This window comes from Mizuhopecten yessoensis, unplaced genomic scaffold (assembly GCF_002113885.1).
Source record: "Mizuhopecten yessoensis strain PY_sf001 unplaced genomic scaffold, ASM211388v2 scaffold716361, whole genome shotgun sequence".
Classification (NCBI taxonomy): Eukaryota; Metazoa; Mollusca; class Bivalvia; order Pectinida; family Pectinidae; genus Mizuhopecten; species Mizuhopecten yessoensis.
Window position 1 is genome coordinate 2,180,098 of NW_018480078.1, and position 16,767 is coordinate 2,196,864.

Sequence of the window (16,767 nt, forward strand, 5' to 3'; positions counted from 1 at the left end):
GTTATACAAGTTACCAACTTAATTAACATTATAATACAAGCTACGTGCTTAATGAATATTGTTATACAAGCTACGAGCTTTATGAATATTGTTATACAAACTACGAGCTTTATGAATATTGTTATACAAGTTACGAGCTTTATGAACATTGTTATACAAGCTACGAGCTTAATGAACACTATTATCCAAGCTACATGTACGGCGTTATCATTGTTGTATCACAATCTACGAGCATAATGAATCCTTAACGTACAAAACAAGCGGCGAGCTCATGAACATTATAGTATAGGCTTCTATCATTGTCTTTTGTAATTATTTCATTATCAATAGATTTGATTATTTCAGTTCTTCGTGTTATGCATGAAAACAAAGAACATAAATATCGAACCTTTAATATAAATATTATATTTCTTTGTCAATATACAGGATTGATCTTACATTAATGTCATTCCTTTCGTGCAACGCTCATAAAACTAAAAGCAAACTGACACTCGTTGATAACACGCATTACATTTCATATAGCTTTCGACAGTTTTTATGCTTTTATAGACGTCCTAGTAACACATATGATAACCAACCACATGTCAATATCCCTATTTGATATACTGTCATTGTTATATCCCCTTCATTCGCCGAACGTGATATATCAACCTAACAGTGATGACTACATTGTATCGATCGTTTTCTCTTCTAGGTAAAAACATGTGTTAAATAAAATGAATACAGATTTATCTTAACTTTGGCCTACGTGTTCAAAATGTGATTAGCTTAATCATTGTTTCACGGCATTTTCTCAACCTCTAATTATTCCATGAATGTACTTAACTACGCAAAAACGTCTATTTTCGCATGTTACTTATTTTAGCATTACATTTACTGTCTGTACATTTTTAAATCAAGTAATGGTTGTATTTTTAAAATACATCAAAAAAGGAAAATTTGCACTAATCGCTGTGCAATGTTTTTAATAACCGGACCAAAGTAATTTAGTTTACAACATTGTATTTATAAATTCGAATTATTAATAAATATAAATAAAAAATATATCTTTACAAACTCACTGATGGCCAACTTATATATGGATTGATTATCAATTGTTTAACTACTATATATTATAGTTTTGGACAAATCACTCCACATTGATAAATCGCAGTGTCAAGTTAAAGTTTAAACACGTAAATAATTGTAAGAACTTGAAGAATGATACAATGTACAAATCTTAAAATAATTAAACCCTTTCTACCAATAAAGTGTGTTGTTTGGTTACCATGTTTATCAACTTAGTGTTCGAACCCAGTTTCAACGTGTATGTGCACTGACGAGAGATCGATATATACCAACAATCATGAGCTGAATAATGTTTATAAGTTTTGGCCAAGAAGAAATCTTTGCGAATGATAACGTCACAATGTTAAATAAAATAATTTTCCCCCTCAATTTTTTTTTTTGTGAATGCTTGCTGTGTGTTTAAATGAACTGTTTGCTTTCGTGCTATTATACACTAAAGTTTTAATTTAATTTGTACCCGAGTCGAAAATGCTAACCGTGCATAATTATCAGAATATATTATTCACAAATAAGTAGTCGTTCAAAGCAGTAAGGGACACAACGCCTCTTTACTTCCGTACACGACGCTTTTAAAGAGATCAGTGTTAAGCAATGAACATCGTCTTCATCAAAAGAAGATGTGACCTCCTAAATGTATGTTGTATCATTGATAACAAATAAACAAGAATAACTTCTTGGAAATATGAATTCGTTGATGAAGATAACATCCGAAATCAACGAAATTAAAAACCTCACGAAAATAAGTGATTTCATAGTAATAAAATATTCGTTCTCATCACAAACATTCATAACACACGAATGGCAAACGATAGTATATATAGCATCACACGGCTGCTACTTTGTAAGAATTACACATGTATTTGGTTAAGGTCAAGTATGTTTTATTTTTAGAATCATCATCTATCGCAAATATTTATATATGGTTTACTAGGTGTGGTCAGGCGGCTGTTTTCTGTTGATCAAGGTATGTTTTCAAGTTAGTATTGCATTAGCAAAAACAAAGACGTGCAAAATGTTACGCGTTTCTTAAAAAAGGACAGTGAGATTTCGGGTTTCGTGCAGTCCTGTATACCCACTGATTTCCCGCTGTACTGGAAGAGCACAATGGAAGGGTTAAATTACGCTATTCATCATGAATAAACGTCCGTTATACCCGGATCTTGAAAACTACATTTGTATACGATGAGGCCATATATTGTAAATATGTGTATGGAAGGCGTTTATATATTACCGTTACAGTGTACATACAACTCAAGAACTAGGATATTTCGGGATAAAAGTGTCAGCAAGCAATATCAATTAAGATCACTAATAAGGTCATCACGCATCAATGGTAACTTCTTTTCCAGATATACAAGTGACTTTTCATTGTATTCGGTGTGATCATATTTCAATGTGAACAGATAGAATAGCAACTGACCTGGTTTATACAATAGCGATACATACTCTACCAGGTGTTTTATTATGTATACTATTTAATATCAGAGTTCAGTAATTGTGTCAATTTAAATTACATCAACAAATGCTTAATCTTTGCGGTGAAAAATGTATATGGATGACTTTTTGTATATATTTATATATATATAATTCACACAACTAATGATCACGAGGAAGATGTGCGCAGAGTAAGATTGCCCATAAACGTCTTTTAGTTCGCACTGAGCGGGAAGTCTCCTCAAGTTGGCTCTGACTGTGGTACGAGGCCGTTCTCGGAAAAACATCCAAGGGTGAATACCAATACCATGATTGGCTTTGTTTCTTCTGTACGAAACACACTGCCTTGCTATCCAACACGTATCCTTTAATTTCATTGAAATAGTTTCAGCGGGTCAAATGTAATGGTCTGGACAAAAATTCACATATGACCTCTATGTAACCATGACCTTCTACGTACGGACGTCCTTAAATGACCTTAGCTGTTGATAGGACGTTAAACCAAAACAAAACCAAACCCTAGAGTGGTATGCTACATACTGCCTTGCCATCCTTCATGTAAGATTTCAGAGCTTTCTTCAGCGAGTCAGAAGTTATAGCTCGCAAAAACAGCTGGATGGACGAACAGACGGATATACAAAAGGATAACTTCTTATATTCTCGCCAAATTTCTTTTATGGAGTATAAAGAAAACAACAAATTGGTAACAAATGAAATATTTTTTATTCAAAACAGCTTTATAATCTAGATATAGTTTCCAAATGAATGAGAACAACTCTGGTACTTTTCTGATTGACCTCAAGACTTAAAATAAAATCCTTTCCAACAACGGAATATTTAATTTGATCATATTATAAAGCAAATCATTTAACCAATTTATCGGACACAAGTTTTATCAACGTGTCAAAATATGTTAAGCTAGATGGTACCACTGCATCATTATAATCGCAAAGAAGAATTCAACTTTAAGTTCTTTTAACTCGGAGTATCGCACTTCTTTATAGAAATGAAACAACCTTTACATAAAAATTCTACAATCGAAGTTGTACCCTACAAAATCACCTTGCATTAAAGTGCAGGTACCGACTATATACAGATGAACATTTTATTTGCCATTCTCTTTATCAATGAATGTCTATGAAAAAAAATGAAAAAAAAGAGATTTTTTTGGATAAATATATTAAAGGGATGAATTAAAGACGTTCTACAACACCTTTTTTATCAAGTCGTCTAGGCTAGGCAAATTTGTACAAAGGAATTTCGCAATATTTTATTTTCATTTCACAAAAACGTCTTTGGAATAAAAACAAACAGACTTTATTTGACATACACAACAAAATGAAAAAAACCACACATCTACTTTTTAATCAGGAAACATTCTCAAATCATAATATTAAGGAAACCGGCCTTGCTTTTAGCCCCAAAAGGGACATATACAGTAAACTATCTATAATAGTTCTGGTAGTTATTTATATTTACCTTATTTTTTCTGACAAATTTTACTTTAAAATTTTATTTTTAATGTAACTGCATGTGTATTAAAGAAATCAGATTATTTTCCACATTTAAAACCACTTGATGAACACCGTTTCATATATCTGAAAATTATGCTTTATGTTTAGTTTTGAAATGTTTGAGAATGAATGTGCAATTCTTTTTGTAATGTTCTCCTATCCCATTTGGAGCCTCAAAAGCACTCGGTCAAGCATTCGCAATAGCTATAAAAAATACCTTCTACATCCATTATGAGAACATCCAGAAATCCAAGTAACTGTAAGTAAGCTTTATTGCCATGAAGTTTGAATGTAATTGAAATAACCTTAGATACTGCAGATACTGTATGAAAAGTTCGTTGTGTTTAAACATTTGTGGTTTTCGTGGTTACTATTAATTCACGAAAATAAATACAACAAATTTGAATGATATACATGTTTACTATTTGTTTACATAGGATATTCACGAAAGTTATTACCACGAAACGATCTAAATGGCTTCAAACCACGAAGGAAAGTACCCACGAACATTTCGTGTTATACAGTATCCAATGAGGAAGCATAGAATTGTGGTAGTGAAATCTATACCACAGGATACAAAAATCAACAAAATGATCAGATAAATGTAATACATCGATTTCCTTTGAAGTTAAATGTTTGCAACGTCCAGCATATTCTTATTTAAACCAAACTTCACTGATGATACCCTATAACTTTATTTCGACATTGACGCTCTCCTTCTTTTGTTGTAACTAATGTTTTTGGAAGCTGTTGTCTTCAGGATTATACTGATGTCTGCCTTGTCAAAATTCACATTCAACAACCATTCTTTCACCTGTAAGAAGACAAATAAAATGTAAAGACAATCGTTAATGCTTCAGACTAAACTTTATCAGCCATAAGAAAACATTCACGTTTAAGACTAAACTTTATCAGCCATAAGAAAACATTCACCTTTAACCCTTTCACCACAGTGGAGTCACCCATATTAATGCATGGAAGGGTCTACTAAAGTTACATAGGGGTGAAAGGGTTAAAATTAACCTAACGAAAGTAAAATTAACTGACAACAGTATGCTTGAATTAGTATATTTCAGCTGGACTCTAATTGACGCAAAACAAGAGGCACAAGGTGACTCAATGCTCCAAATAGATTTATGGCCTAATTAAACAGCAAAAAAGACCTGAGGCACTACTACTATGACACTTAAATAAAATGTTGACATCATTCTGATCATACTAAAAGATCAAAACAGACTTTCAAGATGACTGCCCTGATGGTCGTTTTGAATTTCATTGGCCTCACAAAAAGACAAGTTTTGGTCAGGACTATGCACTTACATTCCCATCAAGTTTCGTCAAAATTGAATCTGCATTTGAATTCAAAACAGATTTTGCAAATTGTAGCTGGTGTGGCCATACTGGATTTCAAATCAGTTCCAAAATAATAACAAGAACCATATGGCAATCGTTCTCACCAAGTTTCCGTGAAACCAGATGATTAGAATTTTAGCTTTAATTTCAAACAGATTTTCAATTTATCCTGGCACGATTTTTTGCTTGCAAATCATTGCGAAATAACAAGAATTGGTCTGGAGCATGCACTTATCATTACAACTATTATTTGGTAAAATTGGTTCTGTAAAATTTGAATTTAAATTCAAAATAACTTTTCAGTGATTGCCATGGTGTCCATATTGAATTACAAATCGGCTTGAAATAACAAGAAATTGTCAGGACCACGATCATCCTCTTTATGTTTGGGCGATTTTTTCATTTTATTTTTTAAATTCCAATTAGATTTACAAAATGGCTGTCATGGCACCATTATTGGATTTCAACACAGATCAAAAATGAAGATAATTAGTCAGGACCTTTCTTTACAAGTTTCTGCAGGAACATGGATCAGTAGATACGACTGCCACAATATAATGGGAAAACTTGGCATATCCTATCATACTGCAATACAGAAATGTTATATCACTAAAAAGGCAAATACCAGTTACCATCATTTTTGAGCAAAATTAGACAAGATGAACAAAACTTTTGATACGAAAGATCTCAGCAAATCAAAAGCAATGGCAGTCATCTTGTTTTATAGAATTTTGGTTAACAGGTTATCATTTACGCCATCATGTTCAATATCTACCAAGTACTATTTATGACCTGTTATGAAAAGCACCATATCAATTCAACAAAAGTAATAGCCATATTTGTGTCAGCCAATCAGACACAAAAGATGAGACTTGAGTAAGTAGCATACGAAGCAAGTTCAATAAAGTATTGTGCGGAAAGCAATCAACCAATCAGAATACAGAAGCTTCATCTAATTTGCTAGAAATGACGAACATCAAACCTAAGTTAGAATCTAAGATAATAAGTATAGCAAACAACTTTAATCAATCTTACCATTCCATCATCAAATATTGTATGGAACGCCATCAAACAATCAAAGTACAGCAGACCCATTTACTATGACAAACATGAAACCCCAGTGATAATCTGGGATAATAGTATATAAAGCAAATTCGTTCAAAATACGCTGATCACTTTAGAGGATATCATGCAGATATATTAAGCAGCCTATAAGAATAAAGAAGCCTCATTTAATATGCCGATTATCGAACCTTGGAGAGGGACTCGATTAAATATTAGTGTTACATCAGCCAGGTTGATCAAAATTCAATCATTCTGTCATAAGATATTGTATGGAAAACATTCAACAAATCGGAATGCAGCAGACTAAGTGAGAAACTTAGATAATTAGTATAGCAAGCAAGTTTGATCATAATTTGGTAGATTCTTTCAAGAAATGTCACGCAGATAACAATCAGGCAATCGAAGAACAGCATCATCATTAAATCTGACCTTTCTTTCACAAGGCATCATGCCGAAAGCAAAACAAAACGGACAGGTAGACAGACGGACGAACCAGCAATTTGCTGTAGAGCACTGCATCTTCGAGGCCCTAGTCAAAGATTGAACATTAATGAAAACAGACGTTTTGGTTTCAGCAAGAATGGAAAGGCTATATTATTTGCATGAAGTTTTGTATCATGATATGATATTCAACATTTGAGGACATGCCATACATGACGGACATGCAACTGGTTTGATGTTTAGATACTTACCGAGTTCAATGTCCACCTTTACATCCTTACGTATATAAATAAAAAAACTGTTTACATGCTCTTTGAGATTCAATATACTCACTTTTGATTTCAGCCTAGTTAAGTTGTCTCCTTTTATAGAAGTAATACCAAGTTCGTCAATACATCTCCTTACAATGCACTGTAAAACAGATAAAAGCACTGATGCTATAAAAGATTGACGTTTAAAAATAAATATTTTTTCAAATTATAATCATTAAGCATCAAAAAATGTGTATGTGTCGATATTCATATAAGACTGTCTCATCACAGATCTACAATAAACGCACATATTTAAATGGCAGTCTTATTTTAGTGCTTTCTGCAATTTTGATATAAACAGGAGATCCTAGAGGGATCTAGTTATAGGCACCCACTCATCATAATATAATTTAGTAATAAAGTAAAACAAGGCTAAATATTGCAAGACAATTCATAGTCCCCAACCGGTAATAATTGATATGTTTAACAAACACTACACTTATGTCAAACTTTTTCAAAAGTAAAGGTCAAAGGTTATGGCATAAGTCACAGTGACCGAATTCTTGCACTCTGCATTCTGCCATCCCAAGATGTCCTTGTACACTAAATATGGATATTCCAGGTGAAATAGTATAGAAGAAACGCACAAGACAAACATTTTCAAAAGTAACGACCAAATGTCAAGTCATACGTCAAAGTGACCTAACTCTTGCACTCTTCACTCCGTCATCCGAGGATGACCTTGTACAACAAATCTGATTACTCCATGTGAAATAGTACAGAAGATATGCCCCAGACAAACTATTCAAAAGTTAAGGTCAAAGGTCAAATCATAGGTCCAAGTGACTTAATCTTGAACTTTGCACTCCGCCATCCCACTCCGCCATCCCAAGATGTCATTGTAAACCAAATATGGTTACTCCAGGTGAAATAGTAAAGAAGATATGACCCGGACAAACATTTTCAAAGGTACATGCATAGGTCACAGTGAGGTTAAAGTGACCTTCTTCTTGCACTCTGCACTCAGCCACTCCAAAGATGTCCTTGTACACCAAATCTGATTTCTCCATGTGAAATAGTAAAGAAAGTATGTCCCGGTGAAACTTCTCGGGCGGACGGAAGGACGGAGTGCAAACCTATATTCCCTTCAGAAACCGATGGAGGACTAATTAAAGGGGCATCACGGTGAAGTAACTTTATTTTTTGTCTTTTTTTCAAATGCTACATAAACATATCAAGTGAGACTCCTTATGGAAAATAACGATCGGATTTGGCTGAAATAGATTCATAAAAATGATTATATCTAAGAAAATCATCGGTATTTCTACCTGTCTGACCAACGTTTTGTTCAGGGATTTCCCTCTACTAGCGCATGCGCATAGCACACCATTTCTTTGTAAACAAAATGACTGGCCGTGTGAAGCAGGCGAAAGAAAGGTGTTGTACCGTGTCAGCTACCAAACGAAAAGTTGCCGAATGGTCAAAAGATAGCGCAAGGAGTACTTTACGGAATCATTATTGCAGGTGGGCAGTATTCAAAGGAGAAAATAACTGCCGTAGCAGTTAGTACGGTGCATGTATTCTTTCGGTTAAGCTGAAATGGAATCGACAGAAATGCTAGCGCTGTTTATGATATGAATAAATATCTAAAACTATTAAGCTCGCTAGTATCTTTGTCTGAGTTTGAACACAGATGAACTTAAGTTTAATATGTTAATGGGCATGTATTGGAGAGAGTTTACTTTGTGTTTCTATAATTATACAGTGGTTTATGCGAAAGGAAGGGATAAGTGACTGGTTAGTTTGATTTTGCCATGAGGCCCTCCAAGGGATAACTGTTGTGATGGCCAACGGCGTATTTTCTGGGTCACCGAGATACGTGTTATCTATAAGTCCGTGGATTTACATAATTTATAATATTACCGGGTTCAATAAAATGGTATGATTTAATTATATTGCTGAATTAGACGATTATTTTTGTTTTTACATGCAAGATTTAAATTAGTACCAATATGAATACCCGGCCCAATATATAAAAAAAAAACAGAAAGGTTTGTCCCTTGGTGTAGGGAAGGTGTTTAGCCCCGTACCATCTGTACCGGCCACATTCCGGTACTATATTCAATATATATTTAAATATATCTACTTTATGTTTATGCCTATTATCATTGTTGACATTTAATTGTAAATGTATGAAGGGAGAAGGCTGTGATAAATTGTAAAAACTTGTGCCCCATCCCTTGTTTTACTTTATTGGCGACAAATTTATGTTTAAAGCTAAATAAATTTACATTCTGAACATTGGCAAGTGTGCGATTAACTTCTAATGATGAATAATTACTATTCAATAAGTTTGAATACGGACTTAGAAATCATATAACTTGGTTTCATAGTGCGGTAAGAAGCTGCAGTTGCCTGACGGCCCCTCTCTGGGGGCCCCTTTGGAAACCGTTTCATCTCGCTCGCACCACTTGTGTTTACTGCCTAGACAGGTGATGTTATCGGCGATATTTTTAGCAGGGCTTTCCCGAACAATTCATGTGGTCAAACTGGACAGTTGAAACGGACTATGAATATGGGGATAGCGAGGTAACATAAGGGGAAGTGCATACAATACATACATTCATTAAAAAAAAAACGCCTTTTCACGTGATGTCCCTTTAACAGTTCAACTGCAATGATTATAATAACTTCGTTGCGGGGAATACACATGTAATAACAAATACAACTTGCTCAATGACTTACATTAAAGAAGTTTCTATCATCATTCAAACTTTCTTGTTCTTCTGAACTCAGATTCGAAATCTGGGCTTTCTTCATTAGTATTGAATCCATATTGATTTCCTTTGGTTTGAGGTATGGTATCATGGACTCACGCTTATGTCCACGTTTGCCTGCAACACAACATGTTGTATACTTCAAAAACCAATGCCATTCGCACATCTATGTAATTTTTGGACTGAAAATGCTGCCAAAGGTCTTCTAACGTATTTTGCAGAGCAATTGTTTTCTCAAAAACGATGTCCAGAATGCCAAAAAAAATGACCTCCGACATGAAGCTTTGATACAAATATAGATATTTTTTCATGTCTGTAATAACTTATATGCATTACTTGTTTATCAATGTAAAGCATCTAGTGACCCAAAAAAACTAAAGTTTTAAGGATGTACTCCTCCGAAAAGTCAAAAGATTCCTGTTTCAACCATTTCAGCAGCCATGCTGGCCTTCTTCAATCCCAAATATTTACGTTCTGCCTTTTGATCTCATGATTATCCCCTTGGTTCAGCATATCTATCATTCCAAGAAAGTTCAATATAATTGGTCACATACTACTAGAAAAGAATGTACACAAAATTAATTCAATTTCAAAGTAAACTCTAACCGTTGCTTTCACTTCCAAAAATAAACTCTAACCCTCTAACTAACTTTTTTTATTACAAAGATTAAGAATGTAGGTACTGCGTCTTTATTATTATTGTTCTGATGGTAATCCCAATACTTCCTTGAAAGAGTGGCTGCAGCTCTCTGCTGCACACTATCGCTTCGCTCTTCACCTGCTGTCTAGAGCAGATACTGAGATAATAATTTCAAAAAGACACCCCAACCCGATTCGTTCCCTCCTTTCCAGAAATCCTGGATCCAACACTGGGTATAAACACTAATACATGTACATGTTGTTTTTCCTTTCTATCTTTTTCTACTTTCTGTTTCAGCAATAATTACATCAACCATAATTATGGAGAGCTAAATAGTGTTTAGGTAGGTGAAGAAACTTGTCTCCAAACCTCATATGTATCATTTGCCAATTAATAATGTAAGCCTTTTCACAACATCAGTTATCACAGGTTTTGTTCTACAACAGTATAATATATCACACAAGACCTTCACCAACATCTTGAATCTAACCGGTACTTATGTATCACATAGGACCTTTTCCGACATCCTCATTCTACCAAAGTTCAACATAATACCTTCACAGACATCCTCATTCTATAAAAAAAAAGAGCATCCCACAGGACCTTCACCGCCATCTTCATTCTAACAAAGCATCACACAGGACCTTTACCGACATCCTCATTCTTACAAAGCATCACACAGGACCTTCACCGCCATCTTCATTCTAACAAAGCATCACACAGGACCTTTACCGACATCCTCGTTCTAACAAAGCATCCCACAGGACCTTCACCGCCATCTTCATTCTAACAAAGCATCACACAGGACCTTCACCGACATCCTCATTCTAACAAAGCATCAAACAGGACCTTCAACGACATCTTCATTCTAACAAAGCCTCACATAGGACCTTCACCGACATCCTCACTCTACCAAAGTTCAACATAATACCTTCACCGACATCCTCATTCTATAAAAAGCATCCCACAGGACCTTCACCAACATCTTCATTCTAACAAAGCATCACACTGGACCTTCACCGACATCTTCATTCTAACAAAGCATCACACAGGACCTTCACAGACATCCTCATTCTAACAAAGCATCACACTGGACCTTCACCGACATCCCCATTCTAACAAAGCATCACACAGGACCTTCACCGACATCCTCATACTAACAAAGTATCAAACAGGACCTTCACCGACATCCTCATCCTAACAAAGCATCACACAGGACCTTCACCGACATCCTCATTTTAACAAAGCATCACACAGGACCTTCACCGACATCTTCATTCTACAAAGCATCACACAGGACCTTCACCGACATCCTCATTCTAAAAAAGCATCACACAGGACCTTCACCGACATCCTCATTCTAACAATGCATCACACAGGACCTTCACTGACATCTTCATTCTACAAAGCATCACACAGGACTTTCACTGACATCCTCATTTTAACAAAACTTTTACAAAGGACATTCAGTGACATGCTCCTTCTACCAAAACATAACATAGGTCCTTCATCGACATTCTCATTCTAATAAAGCATCATACGGGACCTTCACCGACATCCTCATTCTAACAAACTTTTACAAAAGGCATTCAGTGACATGCTCCTTCTACCAAAACATAACATAGGTCCTTCACCGACATCCTCATTCTAACAAAGTATCAAACAGGACCTTCACCAACATCTTCATTTTAACAAACTTTTACAAAGGACATCCAGCGACATGCTCATTTTACCAAAATATAACATAGGACTTTCACCGACATCCTCATTCTACTGAAGTATCACAAAGGAGCTACAAAGACATTCTAATTCTAACAAAGTATCAAACAGGACTTTCACCGACATCCTACCTGGCAAATACAACACCCTCAGTTCATGTTATCATCGATTTTACATATTCTTTCATATAGCATACAGTAATTACCTTTAAGGATCTTGACCTTGTCTTGAGTGTCCTTCGAAATCAACCTCTTTCCTCCGAGGTCATGTAGCTTTTTGTGCCCCTTCAAAAGAACTGTTAGAAATTTCTTCTTGCATATATTGCATGGCTTTTTGACATGCAAGGCATTGAAGTGAGCTTCTCGTTTCTCTTTTGATGTGAATGTTAATGCACACCCTTCACATTTTAACACAGCCTTCTCTAATTTGATGTGCATCCTGTAATGATTCCTCAAATGCAGCTTAGTCCGGAGCTGTCTCCTACACACGCTGCATTTGTATTTTTGCTTACAGATAGTTACATGAGTTTTTGACCTGTATCTGAGCATATGCGTTGACAAAGCTGTTTTTCCTGAAAAACATTTTCCACATATGTTGCATGTATTTTTATGAAACTTACGGTGACAAAACAGTTTTCTTGAGCTTGTGAATTCTTTGCAACATATATCGCATTTAAAATTTTCTTCCACGGTTGAACCCATTGTTGGTTTTGCATGGAATTTTGATGTTCTATGTTTCTCTGAATGTCTTTTCAGCTTTATAAGATCTGGAAAGCTTACTCCACATATATCACAAATGCAGTCACTTTGATGCACGGTTTTCTTCTGAAGAGACATTTGATTATGTGCTATATTCTCACCACATATATAACTAGGTAGTACCCGATGAACCTTCTTTATATGGTTCTGCAAGTGCCTATCTATCTGAAATACTTTACCACACAAATCACACGTGAACACTGGCTTCGTTTTCTGACCAAAAGAATTCTCAAGTTCAGACATTTGTAGGTTTTTGTTACTGCTACCTTTTTTATCGTAAGAAGTTGCAGAGTCTTGATGTGTATCGAAGCGTTCTCTGTGCCAACGTACATGACTCCTTAAATTCTTAACTGTGATAAATGTTTTCCCACAAACTTCACATGTGTACGGTCGGTCGTCGTTCTTGTGAATCTCAAGATGAGTTCGGAAGCTGTCTGCAGTTTTGAAACAGTCTTCACATACACTGCAAATGAAATATCGTGAATTACTCTCATTCTCATGAGCTAGTTTGTGGTTACCAATCAACTGTCGGTTTATTTGTAGTCCACAAATATCGCACGACTCAGTGGTATGAAAAGAACGCATGTGCCTTTGGAGAACGACTTTTGATTTATAAGATTTAGCACAAATTTCACACTTCTGAAATTCTGTTCTCAGATGAATTTTCATGTGAGAACTTAACTGTCCCCTTGTTGAAAAGCAGCGACCACAGCTGTCACATTTTATTGACTGCTGATGAAACCTCATGTGCATACTAAGGCCCGTGGTTTGTACAAATCTTTTCCCACAAATATCACAACTGTATTTCTTGTCATTCACATGAACAGACATATGAGTTTTTAGTCCCTTCAGTCCAGAAAATTGTTTACCGCACACATCACATTTATGTAATTTCTTATTTACATGCTCAGCCCTGTGATGTTTCAGTTCACCTTTCGTCAATATTTTACCACAAACCTTACACGGTTTTTCATTATGTGCTAAGTCAATGTGGTTTTTCAAAGCAATTTCTGTCTTAAATGTTTTTTCACATTTATCACAGTTCTTCTCTACATTTCGATGGATTCGTAAATGCACGTCCAAAAGACATTTTCGCAAAAATGTTTTACCACACAAATCACATGGGAACAACAACTTCGTTTTCGCAGCAATAGAATCCTCCAACTCTTCAGGCATTTGTAAGTTTTTTTCACTTCTTCCATTTTTATCAGAATCTTTTGAGCCTTGATTTGTATTTGAACGTTCTATGTGCAAACGTGTATGATCCGTTATACTCTTAATGGCGATAAAGGTTTTCCCACAAATTTCACACGTGTACGGTCGGTCCTCGTCCTTGTGTATCTCAAGATGAGTTTGGAAGCTGTCTGCAGTTTTGAAACTGTCTTCACATATACTACAAATGAAATCTCGTGAATTACTCTCGTACTCATGAGCTAGTTTGTGGTTACCCATCAACTGTCGGTGAATTTGTAGTCCACAAATATCGCACGACTCAGCAGTATGATAAGAACGCATGTGCCTTTGGAGTACACCTTTTGTTTTAAAAGTTTTATCACAATATTCACATTTGGGAAATACAGTTCTCAGATGAATTTTCATGTGCAAACTAAGCTGTGCTCTTTTAGAAAAGCAGCGTCCACACTTTTCACATTTAATGGACTGCTGATGAAACCTCATGTGCATCTTAAGGCCCGTGGTTTGTACAAATCTTTTCCCACAGATATCACAAATATATTTCTTGTCATTCACATGAACAGTCATATGCCGTTTTAGTCCACTCAGTCTAGGAAATTGTTTAAAACACATATCACATTGGTATTGTTTCTTGAGTATATGTTCAGCCATGTGACGTTTCAGTTCACCTTTTGTCAATATTTTACCACAAACCTCACACGGTTTTTCATTATGTGCTAAGTCAATGTGGTTTTTCAAAGCAATTTCTGTCTTATATGTTTTTTCACATTTATCACAGTTCTTCTCTACATTTTGATGGATTCGTAAATGTACGTCCAAAAGACATTTTCGCAAAAATGTTTTACCACACAAATCACATGGGAACAACAACTTCGTTTTCGCAACAATAGAATCCTCCAGATCTTCATGCATTTGTAAGGTTTTTTTACCGCTTCCATTTTTATCAGAAACTTTTGAGTCTTGATTTGTATTTGAACGTTCTATGTGCAAACGTGCATGATCCGTTATACTCTTAATGGCGATAAAGGTTTTTCCACAAATTTCACACGTGTACGGTCGGTCCTCGTCCTTGTGTATCTCCAGATGAGTTCGAAAGCTGTCTGCAGTTTTGAAACTGTCTTCACATATACTACAAATGAAATCTCGTGAATTACTCTCGTACTCATGAGCTAGTTTGTGGTTACCCATCAACTGTCGGTGAATTTGTAGTCCACAAATATCGCACGACTCAGTAGTATGATAAGAACGCATGTGCCTTTGGAGAACACCTTTTGTTTTAAAAGTTTTATCACAATATTCACATTTGGGAAATACAGTTCTCAGATGAATTTTCATGTGCAAACTAAGCTGTGCTCTTTTAGAAAAGCAGCGTCCACACTTTTCACATTTAATGGACTGCTGATGAAACCTCATGTGCATCTTTAGGCCCGTTGTTTGTTCAAATCTTTTCCCACAGATATCACAAATATATTTCTTGTCATTCACATGAACAGTCATATGCCGTTTAAGTCCACTCAGTCTAGGAAATTGTTTAAAACACATATCACATTGGTATTGTTTCTTGAGTATATGTTCAGCCATGTGACGTTTCAGTTCACCTTTTGTCAATATTTTACCACAAACCTCACACGGTTTTTCATTATGTGCTAAGTCAATGTGGTTTTTCAAAGCAATTTCTGTCTTAAATGTTTTTTCGCATTTATCACAGTTCTTCTCTACAATTTGATGGATTCGTAAATGTACGTCCAAAAGACATTTTCGCGAAAATATCTTACCACACAAATCACATGGGAACAACACCTTCTCAACAATAGAATCCTCCAGATCTTCAAGCATTTGTAAGTTTTGTTTACCTCTTCCATTTTTATCAGAATCTTTTGAGTCTTGAAGTATATCTGAACGCTCTATGTGCGAACGTGCGTGATCCTTTATACTCTTAATTGCGATAAAAGTTTTTCCACAAATTTCACATGCATAGGGTCGGTCCACATCCTTGTGAATCTCAAGATGAGTTCGGAAGCTGTCTGCAGTTTTGAAACTGTCTTCACATATACTACAAATGAAATATCGTGAATTACTCTCGTACTCATGAGCTAGTTTGTGGTTACCCATCAACTGTCGGTGAATTTGTAGTCCGCAAATATCGCACGACTCAATGGTATGAAAAGAACGCATGTGCCTTTGGAGAACACCTTTTGTTTTAAAAGATTTATCACAAAATTCACATTTGGGAAAAACGGTTCTCAGATGAATTTTCATGTGCAAACTTAGCTGTGCCCTTTTAGAAAAGCAGCGTCCACACTTATCACATTTAATGGACTGTTGATGAAACTCCATGTGCATCTTAAGGCCTATGGTTTGTACAAATCTTTTCCCACAAATCTCACAAATATATTTCTTGTCATTCATATGAACAAACATATGAGCTTTCAGTCCCTTCAGACTAGAAAATTGTTTACCACACATATCACATTTATGTAATTTTTTGTTTACATGTTCAGCCCTGTGATGTTTCATTTCACCTTTTGACAATATTTTCCCACATATATCACA

General features: G+C 35.4%; 1 protein-coding gene across 1 annotated transcript; it reads right to left on the reverse strand.

Moving 5' to 3' along the window:
* Positions 1–3,220: 3,220 nt before the first annotated feature.
* Positions 3,221–16,748, reverse strand: LOC110443874 (zinc finger protein 208-like). The gene is made up of 4 exons (XM_021488311.1): positions 12,468–16,748; positions 9,872–10,020; positions 7,209–7,286; positions 3,221–4,830 (listed from the first exon to the last, which is right to left on the reverse strand). Exons 1-4 carry the CDS (start codon positions 16,729–16,731, stop codon positions 4,711–4,713), a joined length of 4,611 nt encoding a protein of 1,536 aa, XP_021343986.1. The 5' UTR covers positions 16,732–16,748; the 3' UTR covers positions 3,221–4,710.
* Between the last annotated feature and the right edge of the window lie 19 nt (positions 16,749–16,767).